At 40.9% G+C, this 15,909-nt stretch overlaps 1 protein-coding gene across 1 annotated transcript; it reads right to left on the bottom strand.

The window, feature by feature from the left end:
* Window positions 1-1,157: 1,157 nt before the first annotated feature.
* Window positions 1,158-13,443, bottom strand: NUB1 (negative regulator of ubiquitin-like proteins 1). The gene is made up of 14 exons (XM_009077816.1): window positions 13,324-13,443; window positions 13,076-13,237; window positions 11,332-11,390; window positions 10,700-10,770; window positions 9,664-9,846; window positions 8,102-8,190; window positions 6,648-6,754; window positions 5,615-5,801; window positions 5,151-5,258; window positions 4,832-4,984; window positions 3,732-3,878; window positions 3,374-3,469; window positions 2,439-2,631; window positions 1,158-1,825 (listed from the first exon to the last, which is right to left on the bottom strand). The coding sequence occupies exons 1-14, from the start codon at window positions 13,438-13,440 to the stop codon at window positions 1,662-1,664; spliced, it is 1,836 nt and encodes a 611-aa protein (XP_009076064.1). The 5' UTR covers window positions 13,441-13,443; the 3' UTR covers window positions 1,158-1,661.
* Between the last annotated feature and the right edge of the window lie 2,466 nt (window positions 13,444-15,909).

Here is a 15,909-nt window from a genome sequence, read left to right on the forward strand (position 1 = left end):
GAATGGCTTCTCTGACAAGCACTGCATGTTATGATGCTAATTTTAAATTCCCCAAGGACAAACCTCCCCTTCTGAGGTTGTTGCTGCCAGTTTGCTGTGCAAGCCACTTCAAAGAGCAGAATTACTGCCTGTACAGCCCAATCCTGCCTTTGGTGCATGCCCAAGAGCTAGAAGGCAATACCAGGATGCCAGCAGGTTTGGGAAGGAAGGGATCAATTTGTGTGTTCTCACCTATTTCTTGTTACAAGCACATCATCCACCACTTTGCATGTTTTCAATTTTAAATTCTTCTCTATATTTGTTTTTGCTCTGAATTTTGTCCAATGGTCCCTCAATGCCAGCTGGTAGAGAAAGAGGATGCTGGGGCTGGTCTTTCCTCAGAAGCTTGTGTTACTGGCTTTAGAAATGCTTCAGCCTTCAGGGAGGACATACAAAGCTACTCAATTTTTATAGCACTTGCCTTGACAGAGAAGTATGAAATACAAATAATTCCTCAACAGTGTAATCACTCCCTGCTTTTTGCTGTACTTGGCTGAGGGAGTCAGGAAATAAAACAATCCACTACTGCAGCCTGTTCAGTCCATCCGCTGGAGCTGAGCCATCACTCCACGGGCTAAAGCTGTGCTCCTCCCTCCAGAATCGCAACAGTTCGAGCCCTCCTTTCCCCACAAATGCTGGGTAAGGATGCACTGTCACCAGATGAAGGCTCAGCACAGCCGGTTCCCTGTTCCACCCGCTCCAGACGGGACCTGGGCTCCCTCTACCGAGAGTGTGTAGTCATGGAAAGCAAACGAACCAGATCCAAGGAAAGCTGCCAGGCAGGGGAACTTCTGTTCCCGGTGGAGCAGAGTGCTTACACGGCAGAAAACGGGTTGTTATAAAACCACAGAACACCCCAACATTTCTCCAGAACGCTGAAGGTGGTTACAACTACTGACACAGCACCTGAACCAAGTTCTGTTCAACAGATGATTACAGAAAATCTTGTCATTCCCAGGAAATCCATCAGCCTTTAGCCACACACCTGCAGAGGTGAAAGAGGAGCTGCTTGGGGAAACTGGTTATACCAGTACATCATTACACCATTCCCGGGACAGAGCCCTGCCAGGTGATTCTCACTGTTGTTAATAAAGCACAGAGGTCTCTTACCAAAAGCAGAAGCATCACAGAGTTACCTTTATTGCCTGTGTAACACCTGCAGGAAGGGTCAAGCAGAACACGGTATAAACCCATGCACAACAGATACATAAATGCCTCTTAGAAATCTTTCAGAAGAAAAGGAGAGCAGCTGGGAAGCTGATACCTCTACAGCCTCATGATCTAAGGTTTCTCATTTACAAACTCATTTTTTCCTTTTAAAGCTGGTATAGAAATGCTTCTTTACTAAGTGAATTAACTTATTTCACAATAAAAAATATAGTTTAGTTCTATTAAATTTTCTTCTGAAAATAAATGTTTCTATTTTTCTGCTATGACAATAAGTTACACTGTATCACAAATGTAGGCTTTAAGCAGAGTTATAAATAAGCAGGAATTAAGTATTCCACCTATAGTTTAACCGAATCCAAGACCCTTAGTAAGAGATAAGCTGAAGGTGCATTTATAATCCAAACTCAATTTGACAAGGTAAATACATATAACTGAAGTAGATTTAACAGGATTTAGTGCTGTGGTACTTGTATATAGGATAAGTACTCATGAATGATCTGTTCTTCTTCCTCCAGTGTTAAATCCAGATAATCCTCTTCATGCTCAGGAATATCCTCTAGGATTTCATTGACTGCATCAGTCTCCATGTCTTCATCTGTTGGTGAACTAGAAGAACCTTCCAATAAAAAGCAGCAGCAGTGAATTCACCTCTGAAAGAAGTTGGTATTTTCCCTCTTTCACCAGCACAGCTGCTCCCCCAGTCAGTTCCTGTACAACTACCCCTTACTTACAACTACTCTCCAAAGGATATTGCAGGATGGCCATTTTTTCCTATTACTTAAAGATGTAGGAAAGCCTTTAGTTATACAGTAAGGATCACTACAGCTCTGACAAATGAGTGAAAAATAAAAATTGTGCAAGTTTCTTCTTTCCTAAATGGCAAGTATCAATTTTGGTTCTACCACATAAGGGACACAAAGGAGGAGTATGCAGGAAGTCAGTCAACTGCATAGCACAGATTTGGAATAAACTCCTTAGCTCTTCCCAGGACAAACTGAGGGGCACCTTTTCTGCTGGGCTGCACCTGACACACTGCCTGGAGCTGATACCTGTCTGCTCTGGTCCCACTGTGGCTGCCACTGCAGGGGTTGTAGCCTACCCAGGGCAATACCTGGTAACTGTGTTACTTGAGCCTCTCTACCACTATTTAAGCAGAAATCACTTAATTATTTCATACAAAGGTCAGAACAGTGTTCCCCTTTCCCACCTGCTGCATGCAACATCCTTACCTGCAGACTCTGTAAACAAGTCCTTTGATGAAGCTGATTCCTCCGATGGACTGGACCCTTCTGAGGACAGCAGCAGGGAAGCAGGAAGAACTCCCCCATAATGAGCAAGGGTTTGGGAAGCCACGTGGATGTTGCCTTTGAAGACTTTTAAAGCTTGCTCTGCTGACTCACGGCTGAAACCCATATACACCAGCTGCAGGAGGGGAAAAAGAGAAAAATAAAGAAAAACTGGAGAAATCCAAGCTCATCCAGCACCAGGGTCTGACAGGAATCTAACTGTGCATCTGACAGTTATTCATCTTGCACAGAGGACAGTGTTGCATGCCAGGAATTCCAGGACACTGACTCTGGTTTACTGGAACAGTTAACAACAGGACAGTGACCTATTAAAGGCATGGGGATGTTGAGCAGGATCAAGAGTCTCTTGTCTAGTATCAGACCAATTCTTTTTCTGATTTCAAAAGAAAACTTCAAAGTACTCCAGTGTATCAGGAGGTGCATGTGCTATTTACTTTTTGTAGGCAATACAGTTTTCTTGCCTATCTGACATCAATTAGCCACACTCACTCCTGACAAGCTTTCAGACAGCCTGTTAGGGGAAAAACACATTCCAACTCTTTTTGACTTGTGCACTGCAGTGTTAGAGACTTGAATAAATTTCTCCTTTGCTGTCTTTTTGGGGATAGAGCATTATAGTGCCTCTGCATCCCTGCATGGCAGGTTGGTGCAATGGGCAGGAAGTAACAAAATTACATTTTAGCCTGAGTGTGACTTCACTGAGAGGAGTGGATGTCAGGCAATGGAAGTGCGACAGCCTGAGTGACATGGGTCAAAGAATATTTGTACAGCTTTGCTTAAGGATGATCTGCAGTGTCTGAAGGCATAATTCAGAAACAGGATAACTAATTCCCAAGAAAGCAAGTGGTTCAACTTACTTGCTCAATACTTTCTTGGGAAACCTGAAACTGGTCCACGGCCCCAGAATCATCATCATCATCTTCCAACAGTAACTCTGGATTGTCAAGAATAAACTACAATAAAACAGAGGGGGATCAGGATAGAGCAACAGAGATTTAACAGTCCTCGACATGGACATGTATTTAGCCCAAGAGTTGATATAAGCAAACCTCAACCAACTTAAGTGATATCTGATTCTTCAGGTCAGAAAGTGGAAGTTCAGTCATTACAGTTCAGAAAAGGTAGCTATGAACCAACAGATACAGACTACAGAAAATAAGAATCTTCTAAACAATAAAAACAAAAAAACACTACTAGTCCTGAAAAGTCACTTACCTTAAAGGCTTGGTCCAGGTTTCCATGTGTATTTTGAAGGGCTACTTGAGCAGCTCTCTCCGAATAGCCCATACTTTTTAGGGTATTTATGTCTTCCAGTCGCTGCCGCCTTTTAGCTCTCTCCTCCCTCCTTATCTGTGCCTTTTCCTGCAAGAACACAGACACTGCAAAGCTCACTGTGCATGGGAATGCTTTAGCACATAGCCTGTGCATGTAGGATTTCTTGGATTTTTTTACTTCAAGTTTGAATCTCTTGAGGAAAAGGCTTTTTCCTTTTTTTTTTTTTTTGTAAATACAGACTGTGCTGCCAGACACTCGTTACTAAATAAAGCTACACTTCCATGACTTAGCCCTGTCTTCATACTTCCGCTCTGCACGTCGGATCTGGTGCCATCATAGCTATTATAGGCTGTGTGGTAAGTGACAAACCTGTTTGGCAGATGGGCCTGCAAACAAGACTTGCCAAGGACATACAGCCAGAACTGGGCAGGGAACCAAGGAATTCTGTTCAGCCTTCCCTCAGCCATTTGGCTTTTCTACCCACATTTCACTGTCTCAAGTCTACAACTGCCCCCTCAGCTCACCGCACTTCAGATCTGGACAGCACTGTCTTCACTTTACCACAAAAAAAACCAGCAAAAAAAATAAATCATTCTCCCCTTCTGGATCTTCCAAGTCCAAAGCCATAATATGGAGTAGCTTGACAGTCACCCTCACAGCACTTTATTGTGCATCTTCTTGTCTGTCAGACCAGCCAAGCCTAGGAGTGACAGCTTGATCCTGGTGGGTTTATTCTCATATGGAGCACTGCTGAGCAGCAAACCCTGGTGAAAAGTCTTCCCATGCACCTCTGTGGTACAACCACAGGACTCTGGAACTCTCAATCCACCTGTTTTGGGACAGAGCTTCCCTTGTTAATGCATTAAGGTTTGGTTGCAAACCTGTAGCAACAAGTCAAACTGTCAGTTACACTAACAGTGCCAAAGCAGGATAATCCAAACCCTTAATTTAGCACCACACTGCACTAGTCACACAGCACAGGACCTTTGGGACACCCCAGCTAAGGCAATCCATGAGGTAATACTCTCACCACACCATACCTCCCTCCTGTTGGTGATCAGATTGGCAGCATGCTCCACATTCCCATGGCATGCTCGCAGGGCAAGGCGAGCTTCCTGTTCAGAGAATCCCAGCAGTGACAGGCGGTCAACTTTATCAGGATCTATGGACAGCTCTTCATATAAAGAAGATGCCTGGATATAGAAAAAACAAAATGACACTACTTACACTGTTGCAAACATACAAACAAAAAAATGCCTTCCTGTTTTTCCTAGTAAGCAAGTTAACAGGTAGAAGACGGAGCCCAAACACCGGGGTGAGAGTGAACAACTCCCAAAATTTTACCTAATGGTGTCTTACCTTCTGAATGTACTCTGCAGCCTCCTTTTCTCTGCCACTGTGATAGTGTCCTATCCCTTGAAGGAGGTACAGCCGTAGAAATAGAACCTTCTCACGACCATAGCTTCCCTAAAGAATTGTTTAAAGAAGGAGGGGGGAGCATGTGGGTAGAAGCTTGTGGTAGAACATCAGCTCATTATCAACAGAACACCGTACACATTTAAAGAAGACGCAATCAGTGCTATGACACAGTGTGCAAATCATACCTAAAACCTTGAGGATGTCTTGTGCATATAAATTGCTGTTTGTTACAACCTTTTCCTCAGGTCCAATGTTTTCCCTGTGCTGACAATTACACAACTAGGTGACAGGCTAATGATACATGAGAAAACTTTAACCTTCTAAAATCAGTCTTGTGACATCTGAACAATACTTGAAATACGCGTAGAGAAAAAGTCACCCTAATTAACTCAAACCCAGCGTACTTTGATGTCAATAAGCCTTTCGTGGTTCTCCCCATAGCACCTCTGGAAGCATCTGTGTGCTGTGGAGAGCTTTTTCTCTGCATCATCCAGGCAGTCCAGCTGCTCCAGGCGGAAGTAGCACCACACTATATCCAGCTGCAGCACTGCGTAATTATCAACTGTGTTCAGCAGTTCTGTGCTACACTCACTGGAAAATAGAACAATTACTTTGGGTTTTTTTTCTGGAAGGGTTGTTTTCACACACACACACACACACTTTTTAACACTAGGGAAACCACACACTCTAAGTGTGCACACTCATATGAAGAGTGTGTGTTCTCAAACAAGTGAGTCAGCAAACTGATGTCAGTGGAACTTGAATCAAGCACTGACCCCACATCCCACTCACTAACACACAGGACACTAATGCTAACACTCCATCCCAATGTACTACAGTAACAGAATGAGCTGTGACTACTATTTAAGATGACATCACTAAAAGCAGAACAGAATTAAAACCTGTGTAATCTTTGGGAGGACAAAGAAACTGTCTCAGTGCCAAGTTCTGTGCCAGCCTCCTCGCACATACACACAGATGACAGACAGTGTTACTTCCGGGATCAAAAAAGAGCAATTTAGGGCTCTGACTGCTGACAGGAAACTAATTTATTTGCAGAAGCTCCGGAATGGCTACTGACCTCAGCTATCAGCTCCACCTTTTACAAGAAGTTATTACTCCACAGGAGCAATTGCAAAGGAGTATCTGTCTCTCCAGCTAATGTAGTTTATAACCTGGTACATGAATATTGGCAGTTTCTGTTTATATGGTTATGAAAGATTAACTTGCCCAGTGGTAGTATCTGTTTCAGCTGTTCTACATGAAGCCACCTGTCACTGCAAGTCAGAGCCCTTATCTGCTGCTTCCCATCTGCAGAGGGGGTGTGAAGCAACCCCAGGCAAAACTGGCCCTGATTTACATGCACAGGTAGAGCCAGTGCTGTTCTTGTATCTGGCTGACAGTAAGGGAGACACAAGGACTCAGAAACGTCCTTACCAGAAGTGTTTATCAGCATCCAACAAATATGGCAGTGCTATTTCATATTCTTTCTTCTTCATTAATGCTCTGCCCTTCTCATGATAACCCATTGCCAGCACAAGTGCCTGGAAAAACAGATGAAGACTTTGTTGCACCTCCCCATCTCAAACAACTCAAAGGAAACATCCAGGTAATCCATTACAGCCCTTGCTCTTCCTCGAAAAACACCACTGTATCAATTTTGTAAGACCAGTACTATTTCACACTGCTCCATACTCTTCTCCCATCTTTTAATGTCCGAGATTGTCTAACTAAAAGCAATGAATGTTACTGACACATGAAACGCTGCACCAAGCTTATTTTAAGAATGCAACCCTAGAGAGATTTTCAATGGGGAGTGATACAAAGCTCAGCATTTTCCCTGGTGCTACACTTCCTAACAGCCCAAAATTTGTTTCACTTTGTTAGGTTTTACAAGGCAGTTGTAATAGCAATTTACCTCCTGAAAAACCTCAGAACTGAAAACCACGTTTTGAATATGTGAAGAAAACACTTCAGTTTTTGCAGTATGACAAATGCAAACGTAAATAATAATTCTGGATAGAAACAAACTGCAGTATTTGCTTTCATCATTGTTCAATACTGCTGAAATCTCATTCACTTGAACATCTGATGCTTTAACTCAATTACTATTTCCAGCACTTTGCCACAACAGTATGCACTGTGGACAGTTGTTCCAATCATCCAGGAACTCCAGGTGATGCAGGAAACATAGTATGCCTCAGAAGAGGCTAGAGCAGCAGTTGGCACACATTGGGGCCTGCTCCACATTTTTGTTACTGGGTGTAAGTTCAAGTGTTTGTAAAGACTTTATTTATCTTCAGAAAATCCAGAATCTTGAAAGACAGTGTCTGTCACTATGCTTTTACTTCAGCAGCCAACATCAGGTCTGCCAGTCCTACTGTGATCCAATGAATGCACCCAACCAAAGGTATTTTCAGTTGAGAATGTGGAACTTTCTTGAATGGTGAACAAATTTAAGTCTGAAAGGGGACACAGTGCAAAAGATCTCAAAGCTATTTTTAAAGCCTCATCAAGTTTCCAACTCTAACTAAGGCCTAATAAACAAGCTATTTTCATGTCATTCTAGGGCACTCAAAATTTAAAATAGGTGTTAGGATGCAATAAAATTAAAGCCCCTCTTAAACCACAAAAGTAAGATATGGACCACACAGGGGTTGGTGCAAGATTAGACCTGCAATGAGATCAGAAACCAGGTCTGCCTCCAGATGACTGACACATTCCCAGCTACAGAGCTCTACTTCAATTATTTGTATTAAACAAACATCTAGTGGACCCAGAGTTACACCCCTAGAAAGTGTGACCTGTATATTAGTCCTGTATTTTAAATGCTTCACAAATCAAGTTTTAAAGTGTCATCTTAATAGCTTTGCAAGGTACTTTTTACCTACTTTTTTGGCTTGAGGAGGAATCTCAATTGACCTTCCAGTTTGATTAGCTATATCTAGGTATGGAACAGAGTCTGGATCCAAGTACTCCTCTGAAAGACAGAAAAAAAAGCAGTTTAAATTTTAAGCAGCACCTTCAACATAGCAATTCTGCTGTCATAAGATATGTCAGTATGTACAGCATTTAACAGAACAGCAAACAACAAAAGAATCAGAATTACATATGAGGCTCTGTGTGTGGTTCTTCTGGATATACCAACCAACAGTGACCCTGGCCAGAAAAACATGAGGAACTTTCAGAAAGGTCACTATGGAAAAGGTCTTGTGCAACCAGAAATTTAGACACAACATTTAAAGTTACATGATTTTTAAAGAAGTGTTTTTGCAGAAGATAAAACACCTACATTTTACACAACACACCATTTCAAATGATTTATCAACCAAAGCACCCAGTATCAGAAAGATACAACTGAGCACAGTTGGTAAAGCTTAAAAAAACCCCCAACCCTCAGTATTTTCCTTCCCAACATCTTCAATGCTTATAATCAAACTATCCATTTTGTTTTCACTCCTCCTGACTTAAAATGCTTTTCTTGTAAACAAGACAGTTAAGGAGGATCTTGTTGAGATTAAAAGCTTCTGCTCTAGAATCTTTCTCAGATGAAACAAAAAGGTTGTTAAACTCTTACTACATTTCACACAACCTTCAGCCTGTGAGTGGAGCCAGTTAATAGTTAAAACCTTAATGAGGCCCCATACAGGATTCAAGGGTTGGAGTCTAAACCACCCCTTAACTCCACAAAAGCAATCACTTCTTTCATTCACTGGAAACCTGATATTATAGGAAGAAACAGGCCGCCACCAACCACTAAAAGCTTTGTTCAGGTGTTTCTGTACTTGGTAGGAATTTAATACCTACTCAACTCCACAGTTCCTTATGAATATTTTTTCAACAATAAGCTAGAGAAGTGATTTAAACTCATCATCTAGCAATACAATTCACAAACACAACCTTATTTTGAAAAATTACTACAACTAAATTAAGTGCACCTCTTCAACATAAACCACAGTTGCCAGCAATCAACATCCAAGGCAGTGAGAATAGAACAACAGGGTTGCAGAGAGTGACAAGAGAGCTGCTCTGCACAATGAAACCATGGTTAACACTCAGCCATAGCTGAGGTCAACTGTAAAAAAAAAAAAAAGTGTTAATGACTTCTAACACATTATTCCACTGTGCTTATATGTACAATAAATTTAAACCCTGTTCTCACAAGTCATCAGTCCCTTGACTGTCAAGTGCCAATTAAATCACTGATTCATACTATATCCTCCTCAAAGTGCCAAAAGTTTTCTAGTATTCTAGTTGTGTAAGAAGGGTTGGAGTAGAAACGGAAGTTTTAGCCAACTTAAAATCCAGTTTTCAAGTAAGTAGAAACCTAGAAAGGTATAAACTGAAGGCCAGCCAGGACAGGCACTCCTGGATGTTGAAAGGCCACTGAGAAGTTAACTTCTGATTCATCCATCTCCCCTCAACCCCACCAAACCCCACCAAGCCCCCTTACCTCTCTCTGCTAGAATTTCCAAACCCTTCTTAGTTCTTTGCATCTTGTCATTTATTTCTTTTTCTTTCTTGCATTGAAGTTCTTCCTCCTGAACTTTTCTTTTAGTCTCCTCATCACTCTGCTCCAGTTGAAGCACCATCACTTTCGCATTGTGTGTTACTCCCTGGTCTTCAAGGGTTTTGCCTGCAAAGTAGGGTATGATGAATACAATTCAACTACTTGATTTTGTGAAGAGAGAACATTTTATATTGTCCTGCCATTGGGACACACACACCCCAACACTCACACACCAATGCTCACACAAAAAAACCTCCCAGCCCCTTGCCTTACTCAGTCCTACACTCAAGAACTACTGTAATTGCTGGACTCCAGAACACAATCAAACCCCTGCCAATTCCTGACATGATCAGCAGAAACTCAGAAATTAGAACCAGACTTGCACCTCAGAAGTGCTTTTGAAAGGACTGGTATGTTTTTTTGCTTCCTTTTTTCCAAGCATCTAAAACCCACCATTTTTTCTATTTCAGTTAGTTGATTTTCAGGCAAAAACTGCAAAGCAACATGTCAAGGATCATACACCATGATAGTAACAGGACAGAAGAACTGGGAACTGAATCCAAGTTCACATTCTTGATTCCATGGCTCTAATTCTTATAAAGAATCAGTAAGAGATAGCTGTTGTCACCACTTCCCACAACATGTCTAACAAGCTGAACATGTGTAAAGCATTACAAAAAGCTTTCCAAAGTGCTGTTATGCTATGTTTTTGAAAAAAAATAGAATTTCTCTTAAATGGGCATTTTCAGTGTTTCAGCACTTGAAAAGGGGATTTTCAACATTTATTACACGATTCCTACAATTGACCTAAGAATTGTGATCATTAGAACTTATTACATGTCCTGCAGAGCAGAATCTGACAAATATAACTGCTATTCCTTGGGAATTTCTGACATTAACAGAGGTCTAAGAAATTTTTCTTCTGAGAATCAGTAAACCAGAAAATTATCACAAAGTATCCTCAACTAGAGATACATACCCAGGTCAAGCTGCTTCTTATTTATGATTATTTTGACAGCATTTTCATGCAATGCATATTCCTGTGCTATCCTGTGAAATAAATAATTTCATCCATGAATATAAATTGGTAAGGTTACACAATACTACTGTTACAATAGCAATAAAACTTGATATGCTCCTAAGTGGCTTAAAACTTTTGCTCTGAAAGGCTGCTAGAAATAAACTAACATCATCAGAAAGCTTTGTGTACCATATAGGGAAGATCTGGGATACATTAAGGCAAAAAGCAAAAGCAGACAGAAAAGAATTTGAATTTTTCAGGCTTAAAAACACAACAGAAAGAAGCTAATAGCCATTGTTCAGTAGACCTGCCTAGTTACAGATTTGAGACACTGATCACCAGTGCCTTGCTGGGAATTTACAGGGAACTATCTTCTTCCACAGCTGCAACTTTCCTGTTCTCCATCTGTTAAACCACAGCTGCTTACAGGAAGAACTGCCCTACAGGGACACTGGACATCCTGTTCAGATACACATGCTAAGAAAAAGTTTAAATCAAACAAAAAGCTTTGTTTGTTTTTTTTTTTCCCCCTAATATTTTATGTCAGGGTGCTCACTCACTAGAGAGGAACCAAGGGTGGCTACACTTACTGTGATCTGAGCTCCTTCCCTGTGATGAACAGGCTAGTTTCCAGTGGGATTTTTCTGCTCTGTAGTAATTACATTGGGTGGGAAAAAGAAAGACGAAAGGAAAAGAGCATGATATCAAGATACTTTGGACATTTTATTAATTAATTATTTTACAACAACTAAAATTTCTTTTCCAAATAACAGTCATGTTGAGAAGGTCCTGTCTGGGCATACACGTTATTTATTTGCAGACATGGAGTGCTGTACTTGCTATATAGTGCTATAGATAAGCATTATAACAGCAGAAGATTCAGAATTAGATACATCTAAATTCAGAACCAAACAATTATAATAAATTTAATTAGGCATTTCCAATCTTAACTCTGCTTGGTAATTATGCCACTCACCTGTGACTGGCTAAGTTAAGATTAATTCTTTTTAGTGTCTCTGCTCCCAGATTAGGTAAACTGCAATTTAAAATTAATTAATTCACCTATATGCCCAGCAGCATTATAAAGAAGAACCGTGAAACTCTCTGGTTGTTTTAATTGCATGGCAATCACTTAAACCTCTCTACCCTTAGCCCAGGGAATTATTTTTCCCTCACCTGTGACTGGCTAAGTTAAGATTAATTCTTTTTAGTGTCTCTGCTCCCAGATTAGGTAAACTGCAATTTAAAATTAATTAATTCACCTATATGCCCAGCAGCATTATAAAGAAGAACCGTGAAACTCTCTGGTTGTTTTAATTGCATGGCAATCACTTAAACCTCTCTACCCTTAGCCCAGGGAATTATTTTTCCCTTCCCTACAATGAGAGGCTGAAACCTGACTTTAAAAGGGCAAAATTTAATTCAGTTCTCTCTTAGTGAAGCTTTTAGGAGCCTGCCCTAAGAAGGTCAAGCATTGGCACTGGCTGCCCAAGGAAGTGGTGGAGTCACCATCCCTGGTGGTGTTCAGGAAATGGCTGGATGTGGCACTGAGTGCCATGGTTTAGTGACAAGTTGGACTCCAGGATCTTGGAGGTCTTTTCCAACATTAATGATTTTGTAACTCTATGGTTCTATGAAGGGAACAGATGAGTCCCACCACAACAGAAAATCCTGCTTCTCATTTCCAAGTTCAAGCAATGGACAAGCTTCTTTTCAAGTAAACCTAGTTAGCTGCCTGGGCTGGAATAGTTGCACAAGGATAATGTCATCACTGGAAGGACACTGCCATGTGCCACAGTCAAAGGCTAGAGGAATTATTTCCAATGCCTTCAGCCATACATGGCCTAACATGACACCAAGTTCAAGCTGTTTATTGCACTTACAGGGATTTTTTTTAAAAAAAGCTGTTATTTAAACAAACGCTGTGGCAATACAGTGACATTAATAAGCTGATTCAACTTGATATATTTTACAGCTGAAAAATTACACCTGTTCTTTACTGCTAATACGAACAGTTAAGTCAGAAGGAATCAAGCTCAGACAGACACTAAAATCTAATTTACTTTTCTTAATTGATAGCTAATTTGTCATTAAATCCTAAAGGGAAAAATTCCTAATCTTCCAGTATTATATTCCTTTGCCATCATATTCCCATATACCTGGGAAACTGAAATCTATCTACATAATTCTCCCTCTCCCCATATTTTCATACCTAACAGATCTCTCATACAAAACACCTGAACAAGCTGAAGTGAAAATATCTGCATTAGACATCTAGAACTCAAAAGGTCAAAGTAAAGCTGCTAATCCTGATTTTTCTGCAATGTTACTTACTTTTCTACGAGGCAGGTATATGTCAAGCCTTGCAATCCCAGTCACTTTAAAATTCTCATTTCCTGTCCCACGCTCAATTGCTTTACACCGTATTTCTTCAAGCATGTTCTCTGTGTCATTCTCATTGATATGCAGCTTGGCTGAGTATTTCTGTACAAGCTCCTAAGAAAACAGCAAGAGAAACTGGAAAAATGCACCGGCAGTATGACATGGAAGATGTATGACATCAACACAGCGAGAATATTTACCTTCATCTCTTGACCAGCTTCTTTTTTTTCATTTGTGTACGGTGGTTTCCATAGCTGAATTTTGTCCTCTCTTAAGCAGCTTGTCAGTTTTGCTATCAAATACTTCTTTTGTGCCATTCTTTTAAAATAAAAGCAGAATAGGAAGGTAAAAGAAAGAAAAATAAACAATCCTTTAATACAGCTTTCCTGTAGTAAGATTTTCTGCTTTTTAAGAAGTCTAAGTGACATTTTGAAATTCTGCAGCAAAAGATGAGTATGAAGTGCATTCCAGGGATTTTGGTGAGGAGGGGAGCCCGAGGCCATATCATGATAAAAAATTGGGAAAAAAATAATTGAAAAGGGGGTGAAACCTGGATTGGAGGAGGGATAATTCAGAAGAGCCCTGACATTTCCAGACAAATTAAACCTCTTCCTAACCCCTTATGTGAGCTGAGATTGCTCAAGGTGCCAATACATCAAAATCCATGATTCAGTTCTGCCTTGCTCTGCACAGGGCTCCTTAATCCACCAGTTTCCCTTTACAGCATGTCCTTGCTGTACCTCTGCCTTCCTGCTTCTTCCTCTTCCTTACTTTAACAGCCTTCCTACACCACTGGACAGTGGATCATGGGTGATAACTTTCTCTGGGAGGGCAGAAGTGTCAGGAGGAAACATCTCAGAATCACAAGCTCCATCATGAGGTAAAGCTCCCAGCCCTCCAGAAAAGTGAGATCAGCTGGAGGGCAAAGAGCCAAGAGCCAACAATGCTCTACATCTCCCCTCCCCAACCTCAACCATTTGCCAAGCAAACTTAACAGTATCATAAAATGATACTGTAAAATTCTGGTTTCACAAAGATGGAAGAGCAAGGTGCCACTTCTCATTGTCCAAGAGATGCTCTTCCCACTGCAAAGCTGGAACAGGCACACAGGGCACAAGCAACAAAGTGCAGGGGCTGAGACGAGCGATGAAGTGTGCTCTAAACCTGCACCAGGCATTAAAGTACCTATCACTGGGGAGAAGATGATGGTGAGGTGAACAGAGCAGCTCCCTGGCTCACAGGTAAGAGTTTAAGCTAAATTCATCACCACAAATTATTCTGATTCAGCTTGGAGAAAGCAAGAACCTCTGAGTTAATCAGCGTGTCCCTGGAAGAAAAAACACCCCAAGAAACAGGGAAGGCATGGAGGGCAAGGAAAGGTGGGTACAGTGATCTCAATGAAGAAAATAAGCTAAGTGCATGTTAAAGCATGAGAGACTTTTGGGTCTTGGACACTGGGAATCATATGGAAAGTGTCCTTTAATTTATATAGGAAAGCATGTAAAATCTTGGCATATATGCACTAAGGTTAACATGGAATTCCATGGATCAGTTTCACTTTTCCTTCCCAGTGGTTTCCATCTCTGTTTGTTTATCAGCACACAGACTTCAGGAGAAAAGGGACAGAAACAAGAATCAAGCATTTTATGAGTTTCTCCAGTTTCAAAAACTGTTCCTTGCTCAGAAAAACATTATTTCAGAGAGGAAAAAAAATGTAGGCAAACATCCAGTATGTGGTAAGTCTACAGGTCAGCCTTACCTCCACCCCAGCTTTAGTGAGCTACCAAGAGCCCTGGAAGCTGCACTGACAACCGTTTCCTCTAAAGAGTTGTCAGAGGGATGAACTGGGCAAGAGGATGGTGTAACAATCCTTCTCATAATTTGCAGTCTCTGTCCAGGAGCAACAACCATACATTATTTTTTCTGCTGGGATGCTGCTGCTGTTGTTAATATTTTAGGGCCAAGGTAAAACAAGACATTTACAAAGCTGAGAGAAAAAAACCACACTAAATCTTCAAAAGACTGCACTGCAGTTATTAGTGTACCTTTCCCCCTTTTCCAAAACTTTCCAGGGAATTCCCATACATGTAACTATCATTTTCCCACTTTTAGGTTATGCTGAAGAACCATTTTATAGCTATAATTCTACTTAACATCAACAAAAATGTTATCCATGGCTTTGGAGCACCCAGGTAAAACCTAAAACCGCAACCGATGCGTAGGAGTATGAGTTGTAAATATAAATGGCATCTATAAACTGGTCATTCATCTGTTTGTCAACACTATAGTTCTGTAAGTTCATGACTTCTTATCAAGCTATTAAAACAGAAACTACCCCTAGAGTCTCCAATTATTCTTACAAACCCTCTATTAAAAACTCTGCTCTCACAAACACAAAATCAGTTGGCTTTATATGACACATTTCTAACATTTATCATGAACTACAACCATTACACCATCACTAACTTGCAAGAGAATCCTTAATAAAAACATTTGTGACTGACTTTTCCATCAGCCAACCAACCACAAACACTCCTAAAACAATTTCGCTTTCAGTACGACTTTAAAGGGACTTTCTCACAGCTGATTTGAGTAAACAGTCAGGGGAATTTCCCAAGAGCCACTTTCAACGACAAGACTGAGTTTTTTTAACTAAAACGTCACCCTCTAAAGGCAGTTGTGACATGGAAAAAGTACAGAAATAAGAGAATTTTAGGGAGTGGTATGGACCCTACAGATCATCTATTTCCAAACCTCTGTGTGGGCAGGGACATCTCCCACTAGAC

Source organism: Acanthisitta chloris, unplaced genomic scaffold, assembly GCF_000695815.1.
Source record: "Acanthisitta chloris isolate BGI_N310 unplaced genomic scaffold, ASM69581v1 scaffold4717, whole genome shotgun sequence".
NCBI lineage: Eukaryota > Metazoa > Chordata > Aves > Passeriformes > Acanthisittidae > Acanthisitta > Acanthisitta chloris.